The 13,508-nt window shown below is 45.9% G+C and overlaps 1 protein-coding gene across 1 annotated transcript in view; it reads left to right on the plus strand.

Moving 5' to 3' along the window:
• The window catches only part of anks1ab (ankyrin repeat and sterile alpha motif domain containing 1Ab), an 88,369-nt gene that overhangs the window by 29,152 nt on the left and 45,709 nt on the right, over window positions 1-13,508 (plus strand). The window contains 2 exon segments of the mRNA XM_084316584.1: window positions 1,705-1,805; window positions 1,807-1,821. Coding sequence (XP_084172710.1) covers window positions 1,705-1,805; window positions 1,807-1,821 — 116 coding nt within the window.

Genomic DNA, 13,508 nt, shown 5'->3' on the forward strand with positions numbered 1-13,508 from the left:
GAGAGAGAACAGAGAGAAGAGAGGAGAGAGAGCACAGGGACAAAGAGGAGAGCCATGGGATTCGCTTGAGCGAGAAAGGGGATGAGCATCGACACTGTCGCCCTGCGTGGATGCGGGAGAAGAACGCAGCGGTGGTAGGGCGTTGAGACTGAGGAGGCTCTGTGGTCTGGTCCGGCGTCAGGACGGTATGCCCTGTGAGCGGTGAGGGGGTAGTGTGTGAGTGTGTGTGTGTGTCTGTGTGTGAGAGCCTGGAGCAGCTGCTGTGACAGTGTCTGCCTGCCTGTGTGTCTCTTAGACAGGCAGGGGATGCAGCAAACCTCTGTCCTGACTGAGCACAGGGGCGCACGGCACTAGCTGTACCCGGCGAGGAGGAGAGCCAGGTGGGCAAGTGGGGGCTAATTGCTTCGGGAGGGAGGAGGCTTACCCCCGGTGGTCCCACGGAGATCTCAGCTTCAAGAGTCAAGTCTTCCGTCTGCTGGACGTGAGCCTGGATTACTGCTTTGAGAAATGATATGAGTGTTCCCAGGCTGAGCCGAGCCCGCCAGCAGCACCAGGAGCACTGGCAACAGCAAAGGACACTGAGCCTCTTTCCGCTGGCAGACGGCTCACCTGGAGCGTTATCAAGGAACCTTTCATTGGATTTACTCTGAACTGAGGAGTTTGGAATCAGCCCCGCTCACTGGGAAATCCTAAGTCGACATTTCTCTTGTATGTAGGATTGCAATATGTCTACCTGACAATACTCCTTGTGGTTCTGGAGTGAGGACAGAAAATGGTTTAAGCAAATGTGTATTCCATGATCAGTGATAACATGATGAGTACCTCCACAGTACTTTAGAAATGCTGCTACCTTCATTCTATGAGCCGTGCCCTAGCTCTCAGAGAGGTTGACCAATGAAGCCATGGGACTCGGCCAGAGCCTTACAAGTATGTGGTTGTGTGACAAATCTATTTTGGGGAGTATTTGCTGTTTTTACACCCAAAATGTTTGGTTAACCATGGGGGATTGTAGTGGTGGGTTTAAAGTGAGTAGATAATGTGGGGGGGGGTGTTGGATTTAGTACTAATTCATTCTAAATAATTTCCATTTGTGTTGGGCTGAAACATGTACTGTATTATTCTCAGATCTATTGATTTGTAGTTGTAGTAGTAATGTATTGCCATGTTTTGGAGTGGTTAGGCACTGTTTTTGCACTCTTTTTTTTCTTTCGCTCATTCATTCACTAAAGGAATGTTTAGTGAAATCCCGTGTGTTGGAAGATGCCATAGTGGCTCGTAGTCCAACATAACTAACTACACCAACCTTGAGATGGGCTCCCTACTCTGCACTACCTGCACCCTCACGTGACATTGTCAGTCTATCAAACTAACAACCGTGGGTGTATATTAGCCTATCTACCCCCCCCCTCCCCACAGGGCTCAGGCAGGGGGCCTGCAGCACCCCCCTCCCTCCTCCTGTGTTTAACTTAGCCGGGGGTCCTCGCCTGTTCCGTGGGAGCCCCTCACCCCACCCCGTTCCCCTACCCCCGTCCCCCCCACCCCCCCCGGCCTGGACCCTGTCTCCCCCACCCCGCCTGGTGCTGCGCCCCCGGCTCTGCCTCTGCTGGCCGAGGATGATGTGGCAATGCCATGTGTCGTCCTCGGAGTGCCGCTGCTACCGGCTGAATGGCTTCTCCCTGCTGAAGCGCTTCCCTCTCTCGGCAGATGGGGCCTGCGGTAAAGCCCTGGACCAGCCGGTGGGCGAGTGGCTGGAGCACGTGGGGCTGCCGCAGTACGAGAGCAAGCTGCTGCTCAATGGCTTTGACAGACCTGCGATACATGGTGAGTCACCTACAAACAACATCTCAGGGGTCTGTTCTACTTTACATCACTTCCCTCGACTCTCTGCTCTTCTCTCTCTCTCTCTCTCTCTCTCTCTCTCTCTCTCTCTCTCTCTCTCTCTCTCTCTCTCTCTCTCTCTTTCTACCTCTCTCTCTCTACATCACACCTGCTGCTTTGATCTTCTTTATTTCTTCTCTCTCTCTCTCTCTCTCTCTCTCTCTCTCTCTCTCTCTCTCTCTCTCTCTCTCTCTCTCTCTCTCTCTCTCTCTCTCTATCTCTCCTCTCCTCGATCTGTTTATAGCTCCTCTCTCTCTCTCTCTCTCTCTCTCTCTCTCTCTCTCGCTCTCTCTCTCTCTCTCTCTCTCTCTCTCTCTCTCTCTCTCCCTCGATCTGTTTATAGCTCCTCTCTCTCACCCTCGCACTTGACTCGCACGGCCTCCTCATTCCTCTTGCCTCCGGTTCTCCTCCTCTCCCGTCCTCGCCTCTATAACTCCTCTCTCACCCCGCCACCACAGCGCGCATGACCCCGGTGAAGATTGATGGCCCCACAGTGAATCCCTTTAGTCAAGTATATGAGCTGTCACCGATGGTTTGACAAATCACAACCGACCCTATTAACGTTTCCCTGCATCCCCCCGCAATCATGCCGTCTCGTTTACCGCAGAGTCTCTCCAGGCCAACCACCCCCCCCCCCCCCCCCCCCCCCCCCCGGGCGATTTATGGTACTTCTGACCTGGACCTCGATGTACAGTAGATCCAACTCAGACTTCCTGAACGCACCATTTCTGAGGCTCTCTCACTGTGTGTGTATAGTGGTCCACTAAATCTCACCAAACCTTGAACCCATCCAGCTCCGGTTCACACCTAACGCCTGTGGGATAATGTTGCACTAGCAGCACAGTATACGTTAACCTCACTTGTATTGCATGTTGCAACTACTGTATGCACATGCTGTTAAGTAACGATTTGGTTTTCTTTGTATACTGTATAGCTACAGTAAATGTAAATGGAAAGTAGATAAGGGATTGTTGGTCTTAATATTTTGAGAATGTATATAAAATGTAGACGTGACGTTTAGTTTGGCTACAGTGTCGTCGAAAAGTAAATTATGCAAAGCCTCATGCTATGTATTTGCTGACCACATGAGATGGCAACGGTTGACAAGAATGTGATCAGACGTATTCATATCTCCGGAAAGCATTGACACATTTTGCATGAATGTGCTGCATCTTTTTAAAGGCCTCTGTCAGATTATGTATTGATGAATTAGCTGGAGGGAGGTTTGGAGTCGGACTAAAAGCGGTATCGTGTTCCTTGCACAGAACATCACAAGGACACTTGATATGGCACTTGGCAACAACTCTACGAAACACTGTTACGAATTCCCCAGTCATGTAACTGTACAGAAAGGTGGTTGTACAGTACACAGTGGATCTCCGGGATAAACACGGGCACGTCTCGGACCACACAGCTGCATTAGGACCGGGGGCGATATGTTACATCAGCTTGCCACAGCTGAGTTAAGTCAAGTGAACATAGCCAGCACAGAGAACGTGTGTTCATGCTGCATTCGATTAGAAGACAGAGGTCGGGAATTCCGACTTCCTACTAGGACAAAACAAATAAAGCTCCTAGTCGCAAACTTAACTTGGGTATGATTTCTCAACCCCCTGGTGATAATTTAACGTAATTTCAACATGGCCACCCACTAGGGATGTTGGAAAAAATCGATATACGTAGTAGTATCGCGGTACTTTGCGTGGCGATACTGTATCGATACAGGGACGCCAAGTATCGATATTTAATTATTCATAAAAATAAAATATTTTTTTATTTTTTTATTTTTAGGAAGTTGCATTGTTCATTTCAATACCTGTAATAGTACAGTAGTCCACACACACATGTGCATTCAGTTCATTTGGAATATGACTGTAATACAAACAGTTCAGTTTGTCAGGTACATGCAACACAGATTACAGTGTTTACATCTGTCTGCTTGAGAAAATACCATGTTCTGCAATAAAAATTATTGAAGTGAGATGAACAGATTGAACTTTATTTTATTAGATAAAACATGTTGACAGTTTTACTTTGCAGTTAAAAAAATAAAAATAAAAAAATATATATATATCGCAATATTCGCGATATATCGAGTATCGCGATACTATCGTATCGCAGCTCAAGTATCGCGATAGTATCGTATCGCGAGGTCTCTGGCGATTCCCACCCCTACCACCCACATTGTTAATGTTAATGTTGTTATTAGCTAGTTTTAAGAGTAAGTATATTGCTATATGTCATTGCAAACTGTCTTTGTGAGTTCATGCAAGACAAATTGTGAGGAAAAAATTGCCAAAAGGTTTTAGCGCAAGCATCCGTGTTTATCTGACTTTGTAGCTCGAGCGCAAGTTCAGAGATGAGTCGTTTCCCACCTCCAGCTTCCCACCTCTGACCATAAACAAATGCAGCATCACAAAGAGCTTCAGATGAGGTGCTGAATTATGATCAGTTGGACCTTTTGATATTGTATAAGATCATACAGTATGGGCACTGTGCAAGCGTGGTCTGAGCAAGAATAATACGGTGATTAGCGCTCCCACTCTCTGAAGATCTGAAGAAATACAAGCCCTGGTCATGCATTGTGTTGTGCAGTCTCCACGAGGTGATGTCATGCCAACAGTGTGAGGATAAACAATGTCCTGTGTGTCTTGGCAATCAGCAGGACCCAAGTTTCCATGACGATGGAGACTTTCAGGACATAATGTGATGAGGACCTACGGGTCATTAGGCATTCTGATCATTCGTTCGTTTTCATTTCATGACTAATGTGTCTGCTGGACTTGAAGCATCAAGGATAAATCATTAGATTCACAGGACAAATTACCCATGCATGTTTAGTTGTTTACAAGGGCGACAGAGGTTTCAAAACAAGAAAAAAAGGTCAATGTAGACAGGGAAGCTTCATGAATGTTTAATAGTTTGCTCTTTTGGAAGCCTGCCAGGTTTGTTTTCCTGTTACTCCATCAATGCTTTGGTGTATTTTGGGTTGGCTGGCATGGGGACGAGCATTTGAAAGTAGAATTTTCATTTCGCCACACACTTTATTTTTTTTATCTATTTTTTCTCCCCCTTTTTTCCGTATTTCTCTCCCATCCCAATTTAGTCGTTATGCCAATTCCCTTCCTGGTCGTTGCGCACATTTCCCCCCCACTTGCCGGCCTAGGGAGGGTTGAAGACTATCACATGCCTCCTCCGATACATGTGGAGTCAGCCAGCCGCTTCTTTTCACCTGACAGCGAGGACTCTCACTGGGGGAGTGTAACGCGTGGGAGGATCACACTACCTCCCCCTAGTTCCCTTCCTCGCTGAGCAGGCACCTCGACCGACCTGTAGGAGTCGCTGTTTACAACGACCAGGATACATACCCCACCGGCTTCCCACCCGCTAACACTGCCAATTGTGTTAGTAGGGACGACTGACCAAGCCGCAGGTACCGCTGACAGCTGGATTCGAACCCAGTGTCTCTGCGGTGGTAGGCGAGCGCTTAGTCCGCTGCGCTACCCAGCCACCCCTCGCCACACACTTTCTTCAGTGATATAATAAATCTGTTTTCCTCTATACTCAAAGGTCTGGGGGACAGCAGATTTGTACTTGGATGGCTGCCATGTCTGAGGCTCATTGTTCAATGTTATAATTGAATGACTCTAGAATTCAATTCTAGAATATTATGAAGCCCAGAGCAGAGTAATAATATTAAGCCATGTCAGAGACATACAGCACAACAACTGAACCACCACAGTCCTATTTGGAGAAATATGACTCCAACCATATCACTTGGTTAAAAAAGTACAAATGGAAAGAATGCAAAAAACCTTGGTAATCTAATTTTCAAAAGCTATAGCCTACCTCCAACGACCCTGTCTCTGTCACAGCTCAAGATGCACTGTTGAAGGTTTCCTTGTGGCCTGCCCACCAGAGAGACCTGGAATTCTCACACGCAGTCTGCATGTGATGATCGCTCTGAGGCGCAGATTTTGAGGGATCATAAATTATGAAACAATTGCACGCCCATTCTCACAATTGTCACAAACAGGTAATTTATGACAAATGGGGGAGTCCACACGTGATAACAATTTAACAAAATGATTTTATTTAAACCTATCTAAACAAACAAAAGCATAAGGACATGAACAATGAAATGTTTTGTATTAGAATCAGTGGTGAGTGCAGTGTGTGGATGAGTGAGTAAGTATGCTGTGGTGTGTGTTTGGTGTAAGTATCAGTGCTATAATATGTCAAAGGATGCAGCTTGGGTGTTGGTACAACCTGTGCCTGGGAGTGGAGAAAGCAGACAGAAGGGTTAGACATGGTAAACATATATAGGTGCTTCAAATTGGGGTAACGACCTACCCACTCCACCCTGCTCTTTGAGTCAGAAGACTCCCCATTTGCAGGTAGAGTGGGGGTCGTCACACCCTCCCCCTAAAGAAAAGGGTTCTACCCTGTTAACAAATTACATTTTACTTTACAAACAAACTAACCCAAATCCCAAATGTAACAATAACACTTTTTCCCAAATTCAAAATCAACATAGGTTTACCCTTCACCCATTCCCCTCACCATCCTGCCTCCGCTCTCAGCAACATAGGGCCCTGAGTAGCAATTTAAGAGAGCGGGAGACAGTAAGGATTGGGGAACAGACAAAACAAGGGTTACACATTAGACAACAGCACCTACCAATACAAATGTCTATAATCAAACACATGTGTCAAAAAAGGGATATTTTTTATCTACAGAGCTAAATGGTGTTTCCAACCAAATTATCATGGATACCCCACATAGGGAATTCTACATTATCCACTTGGTTTAAGAGTTTAGGCCTCTTTGCTGTATTTTGTTTGTTTTGATAATACACAAACTAAGGGTAACTTATTCCCCTGGTATATATACAAATAAACAACCTCAAAATCACAAACAAGCAACACAATTTCAGACACAAATCATCTCCAACACCCCTGCTGACCGGTCACCCTTTCCCCTCACCCTCATGCCTCCGCTCTCTGCAACATAGGATCCTAAGAAGCAAATTTAAGAGAGCAAGAGACAGAAGGGAATGGGGAACAAACGAGACGAGAAGAACACAGGATGTTAAAAGATGAAATGTACTTCAAAACAATGGAGTCAACCCTATCAGGTCGCTCTAGCATTTAAACTTAAATGGTCAACCATGCCCAGACGTAAACTTAAATGGTCAACCATGCCCAGACGCATGTCATCAGGTGCTGGAAAGTTGCGGGCACAACAACATCCTCCATCTCAGCACAATGACCATAAAAAGATTTTATCTTCTTTTTTTTCCCTTCTCTTTCTCTTTCCAATTCTCTTTTTCTTTCTCTTTTTTCCATTTTCATTTTCTCCTTCCCAACCATCTCACTCTGAATAGTCTCATCATGAACAGCATTGGGACCACCAACTTTCTGACCAAACCTCAGGTCATTAGGGCTAAACCCTGTGATCTCCTGGGCGACCTCTCTGGAAGCCAGTAGGAGCCATGGCAGTCCCTTCTCAGGAACGGCCACTGGAGAAGTGGAACAGAGAAAAACATTATTGTATTCCCTATTATTCCCCCCCCCCCCCCCTTTAGATGGGCAAAAGGTGGTGGGCTCAAAGAGGTTCACATATTCACAAGTTATTGCATTCCTGCCAACAACATTTGTCTCAATAATCTTTTCAAATGGCACAGCTGTCTCTAACAGCCCTTTCAAAGCCGGATCACTGTCGTGCTCTGTACCCGAATCAGTCCGCGACATGGACTGCAATGGGCCAGGCAGAACCAAACTAACATGAGCAATAACATTCGTCTCATCATTTCTTCCAAGCGGCATGGCTGTATCTAACAGCGTTTCCAAAGCCGGATCAATTTCCACCTCTGTAGCCAAATCAGACTGTGACATGGACTGAAGTGGGTCAGGCAGAACCAAACTAATATGAACAGTCTCAACATCCGCGCCTCGGGTAGCCCCCTGCGCATCACACGTTGCTGTCATGTCCCGCGTCACTGCACAGGCTGGATGCTCAATGACAACACTTGATACGTCGTCTAACCTAGGACTAGGAGAGTCTTGTGAGTCTGGACTAGGAGAGTCTTGTGAGTCTGGACTAAGAGAGTCTTGGGTGACTACACTTGGGAGAGGCCCCTCGGCCCATACCCGCACCTCAGCAAGATTGTTACCCAGTTTGATGTCCACACCATCAACAGGCAACTCAGCGTGCACATCACCACTTCCAAAACCTGAAACAAGAGAAATGTTAGGTACAGGAACAGGGAACACAGACAACGTTGGACGAGGAGAAAGCAATAAATCTAGCTCCCTATGCTGCAGATCTATTTTGGCAAGCTCAGCCTTTTGCTTAATCTCCTCCAAAGCGAACTCTAGTTTGTGGTCTGCCTCTTGCAAAGCCAACTCTTGTCTGTGCTTTAGTAGCAGAAGTTCCTTCTGCCGCTCAAAACTAAGTGCCATAGTGCACTATTGGCCTTAACAAAGTGAGCCACACTCACAAACAAAGTGCCATACGACACAGGCCTACAAAACAAACAACCTATGCTGGGACAATGAAGCGTGAATACCATTAAAAAACAAACAGTCTGATCAAATGAAACCTCCCCCCCTGACTAACTACAGGGCTTAACTAACTAACTACCTCAAAAGCTCAATCTTCGTGCCACTACATGCAGGGGGTACTAATGCACTGAAACTCTCTGGGCAGAAAAAGTGCCTGTTATACAGCCACTCCTCTGAGCCAGAGACGTGCTCCCGAGAGGACACAAGCGCCCACCTTCTTTGCCTAACCGGGGATTAATGGTTCCCAAAACACACAGACTGTCAGGTATCAAACTCCAAAGCCTCAACACAAGCAATAACAAACAAACAAAACAAAGTAACAAATCTCTACCACAAGAAATCTGCACCTACAACCTGTGCCTGGGAGTGGAGAAAGCAGACAGAAGGGTTAGACATGGGAAACATATATAGGTGCTTCAAATTGGGGTAACGACCTACCCACTCCACCCTGCTCTTTGAGTCAGAAGACTCCCCATTTTCAGGTAGAGTGGGGGTCGTCACACCCTCCCCCTAAAGATAAGGGTTCTGTCCTTATGCTTGTTTGTTTAGATATGTTTAAATAAAATCATTTTTGTTAAATTGTTATCGCGGACGAGCCCCCAATTTGGGAGTCCACACGTGATAACAATTTAACAAAAATAATTTTTATTTAAACCTATCTAAACAAACAAAAGCATAAGGACATGAACAATGAAATGTTTTGTATTAGAATCAGTGGTGAGTGCAGTGTGTGGATGAGTGAGTAAGTATGCTGTGGTGTGTGTTTGGTGTAAGTATCAGTGCTATAATATGTCAAAGGATGCAGCTTGGGTGTTGGTACAACCTGTGCCTGGGAGTGGAGAAAGCAGAGAGAATGGTTAGACATGGGAAACATATATACTGTGTGTGCAGGCAGCTCTCTGCACTGCACAGGTGCTTCAAATTGGGGTAACGACCTACCCACTCCACCCTGCTCTTTGAGTCAGAAGACTCCCCATTTGCAGGTAGAGTGGGGGTCGTCACTAGGGATGGGTACCTTTCATATTTGAACCGATACGGTACCGGTACCTGTGAATCGATACCGGTACCCAACAGTACCTTTTTTCGGTACTTTAGTCTCAAGAAATTTAATTTACCTACCTCAGTCGTAAAAAAATTATCCAAACTTCAAATAACTACAATTTCGACAGTTTTCGGCTTGCCATTGCTCCGACTGCTTTGTTGTTTAATCAAGTCAAATCCTAGGTAAGCATATATTGTGCGTGTGAACGTTGACATGAAAAGAAAAAAGGTAAAAAAAAAAAGAATCTGTATCTCACTTGAATCGATACTCGGTAGTACCGACGTGTTTCGGTTCGGTACCTCAAAAGTACCGAATTCGGTACCCATCCCTAGTCGTCACACAATTTTTACAAAATTATTGTTTCATTTTTTCGTGCTCTTTTCATGCCACCAGCAGCAGGATGCCTGTAGCTATCCTGCTGTATATTCCTGCTGTGTAGTCCTGCTGTATATTCCTGCTGTATAGTCCTGCTGTATATTCCTGCTGTATAGTCCTGCTGTATAGTCCTGCTGTATATTCCTGCTGTGTAGTCCTGCTGTATATTCCTGCTGTATAGTCCTGCTGTATAGTCCTGCTGTATATTCCTGCTCTATATTCCTGCTGTATAGTCCTACTATAGTCTTGCTGTGTAGTCCTGCTGTGTAGTCCTGCTGTGTAGTCCTGCTGTGTAGTCCTGCTGTATATTCCTGCTGTATAGTCCTGCTGTAGGCCTGTTGTAGTCCTGCTGTATAGTCCTGTTGTAGTCCTGCTGTAGGCCTGTTGTATAGTCCTGCTGTATAGTCCTGCTGTGTAGTCCTGCTGTATAGTCCTGCTGTATATTCCTGCTGTATATTCCTGCTGTATAGTCCTGCTGTATATTCCTGCTGTGTAGTCCTGCTGTGTAGTCCTGCTGTGTAGTCCTGCTGTATATTCCTGCTGTATAGTCCTGCTGTGTAGTCCTGCTGTGTAGTCCTGCTGTATATTCCTGCTGTATAGTCCTGCTGTGTAGTCCTGCTGTATAGTCCTACTGTATAGTCCTGCTGTATAGTCCTGCTGTGTAGTCCTGCTGTATAGTCCTACTGTATAGTCCTGCTGTATAGTCCTGCTGTGTAGTCCTGCTGTGTAGTCCTGCTGTAGTCCTGTTGTAGTCCTGCTGTAGTCCTGTTGTAGTCCTGTTGTAGGCCTGTTGTAGTCCTGTTGTAGTCCTGCTGTAGTCCTGTTGTAGTCCTGCTGTAGTCCTGTTGTAGTCCTGTTGTAGTCCTGTTGTAGTCCTGCTGTAGTCCTGTTGTATAGTCCTGCTGTATAGTCCTGCTGTAGTCATGTTGTAGTCCTGCTGTAGTCATGTTGTAGTCCTGCTGTAGTCCTGTTGTATAGTCCTGCTGTATAGTCCTGTTGTAGTCCTGCTGTAGGCCTGTTGTAGTCCTGCTGTATAGTCCTGTTGTATAGTCCTGCTGTAGTCCTGTTGTAGTCCTGCTGTAGTCCTGCTGTAGGCCTGTTGTAGTCCTGCTGTAGGCCTGTTGTAGTCCTGCTGTATAGTCCTGCTGTATAGTCCTGCTGTAGTCCTGCTGTAGGCCTGTTGTAGTCCTGCTGTATAGTCCTGTTGTAGTCCTGCTGTATAGTCCTGTTGTAGTCCTGCTGTAGGCCTGTTGTATAGTCCTGCTGTATAGTCTTGCTGTAGTCCTGCTGTAGGAGTGTTGTAGTCCTGCTGTAGACCTTGTGTTTAGTGCAATTTTCATTGCTGATCAGAAAATCTACATGAAGAGATGAAAATCGACTGCACTCCCACATTGTTACTCCGAAATTGTGTCTCCCTCTTAACTGGGCTCTCAGATTATTCCTTGTGCCTCTGCTGTATATTCCTGCTGTATAGTCCTGCTGTATATTCCTGCTGCATAGTCCTGCTGTATAGTCCTGCTGTATATTCCTGCTGTGTAGTCCTGCTGTATATTCCTGCTGTATAGTCCTGCTGTATAGTCCTGCTGTATATTCCTGCTGTATATTCCTGCTGTATAGTCCTACTATAGTCTTGCTGTGTAGTCCTGCTGTGTAGTCCTGCTGTGTAGTCCTGCTGTGTAGTCCTGCTGTATATTCCTGCTGTATAGTCCTGCTGTAGGCCTGTTGTAGTCCTGCTGTATAGTCCTGTTGTAGTCCTGCTGTAGGCCTGTTGTATAGTCCTGCTGTATAGTCCTGCTGTGTAGTCCTGCTGTATAGTCCTGCTGTATATTCCTGCTGTATAGTCCTGCTGTATATTCCTGCTGTATATTCCTGCTGTATAGTCCTGCTGTATATTCCTGCTGTGTAGTCCTGCTGTGTAGTCCTGCTGTGTAGTCCTGCTGTATATTCCTGCTGTATAGTCCTGCTGTGTAGTCCTGCTGTGTAGTCCTGCTGTATATTCCTGCTGTATAGTCCTGCTGTGTAGTCCTGCTGTATAGTCCTACTGTATAGTCCTGCTGTATAGTCCTGCTGTGTAGTCCTGCTGTGTAGTCCTGCTGTAGTCCTGTTGTAGTCCTGCTGTAGTCATGTTGTAGTCCTGCTGTAGTCCTGTTGTAGTCCTGTTGTAGTCCTGTTGTAGTCCTGTTGTAGGCCTGTTGTAGTCCTGTTGTAGTCCTGCTGTAGTCCTGTTGTAGTCCTGCTGTAGTCCTGTTGTAGTCCTGCTGTAGTCCTGTTGTAGTCCTGTTGTAGTCCTGTTGTAGTCCTGCTGTAGTCCTGTTGTATAGTCCTGCTGTATAGTCCTGCTGTAGTCATGTTGTAGTCCTGCTGTAGTCATGTTGTAGTCCTGCTGTAGTCCTGTTGTAGTCCTGCTGTAGTCCTGTTGTATAGTCCTGCTGTATAGTCCTGTTGTAGTCCTGCTGTAGGCCTGTTGTAGTCCTGCTGTATAGTCCTGCTGTAGTCCTGTTGTAGTCCTGTTGTAGTCCTGCTGTAGTCCTGCTGTAGGCCTGTTGTAGTCCTGCTGTAGGCCTGTTGTAGTCCTGCTGTATAGTCCTGCTGTATAGTCCTGCTGTAGTCCTGCTGTAGGCCTGTTGTAGTCCTGCTGTATAGTCCTGTTGTAGTCCTGCTGTATAGTCCTGTTGTAGTCCTGCTGTAGGCCTGTTGTATAGTCCTGCTGTATAGTCTTGCTGTAGTCCTGCTGTAGGCCTGTTGTAGTCCTGCTGTAGGAGTGTTGTAGTCCTGCTGTAGACCTTGTGTTTAGTGCAATTTTCATTGCTGATCAGAAAATCTACATGAAGAGATGAAAATCGACTGCACTCCCACATTGTTACTCCGAAATTGTGTCTCCCTCTTAACTGGGCTCTCAGATTATTCCTTGTGCCTCCTAATGGCTGAAGAGAGAGAAAGAAATTGCGTTTTTAAAATAATACCTCTTGGGGGCTGAGAGAGCAGTAGTGCAGCAGTAATTGGTTGTTACACGCAGCGCATGTAGTAAAAAGACGGACATCAACATCTGTACGTCATCTTAAATCAAATCAAACTAACGTAGCTTATAGCTTGTGTGAGAGCTGAACCCTACATTTCCCCTCACATTATCCAAAATGAAGTCAGAATAACGAGTGTGCCGGGTCTCTGGAGGCATCAACCTGGAACTCTGTTGATAAAAGTACTGTAAAGCTATTCTGGGAGCCCCCTGACACTAGACCCCTTTGTATTTTTACCTTTATTATTATCTCCACCAGGCGGTAGCCTTGGGAGGATTATGCATTTGGTTGTGTGTGTCTGTCTGTCTGTCTATCTATCTGCAGCTTATCTCGGAAACTACCAGGCCGAGGTGAATGAAATGTTGCACAAAAGCTGACAGTAGGCTAACAGCAGGCCAAGGACCTGAATCCTCAATGTATTTTATTTGAATTAATTTCCATCATTGTCCATTGAAATATTATATTCAGTATAAAGTTACACCTTTTGAACACAAGAGGGCGATACTACAGAGGATCACTGCTCAGAGCCATAGTGAACCTATTGTCGTTGATGGACCTATGCATTAAAAACATTTATGAATTAATTTCCATTATTGTTCATTGAAATAAGCCCCACTCCCTTTCAAGTCA

This window comes from Notolepis coatsorum (genome assembly GCF_963971535.1).
Source record: "Notolepis coatsorum genome assembly, chromosome: 6".
NCBI lineage: Eukaryota > Metazoa > Chordata > Actinopteri > Aulopiformes > Paralepididae > Notolepis > Notolepis coatsorum.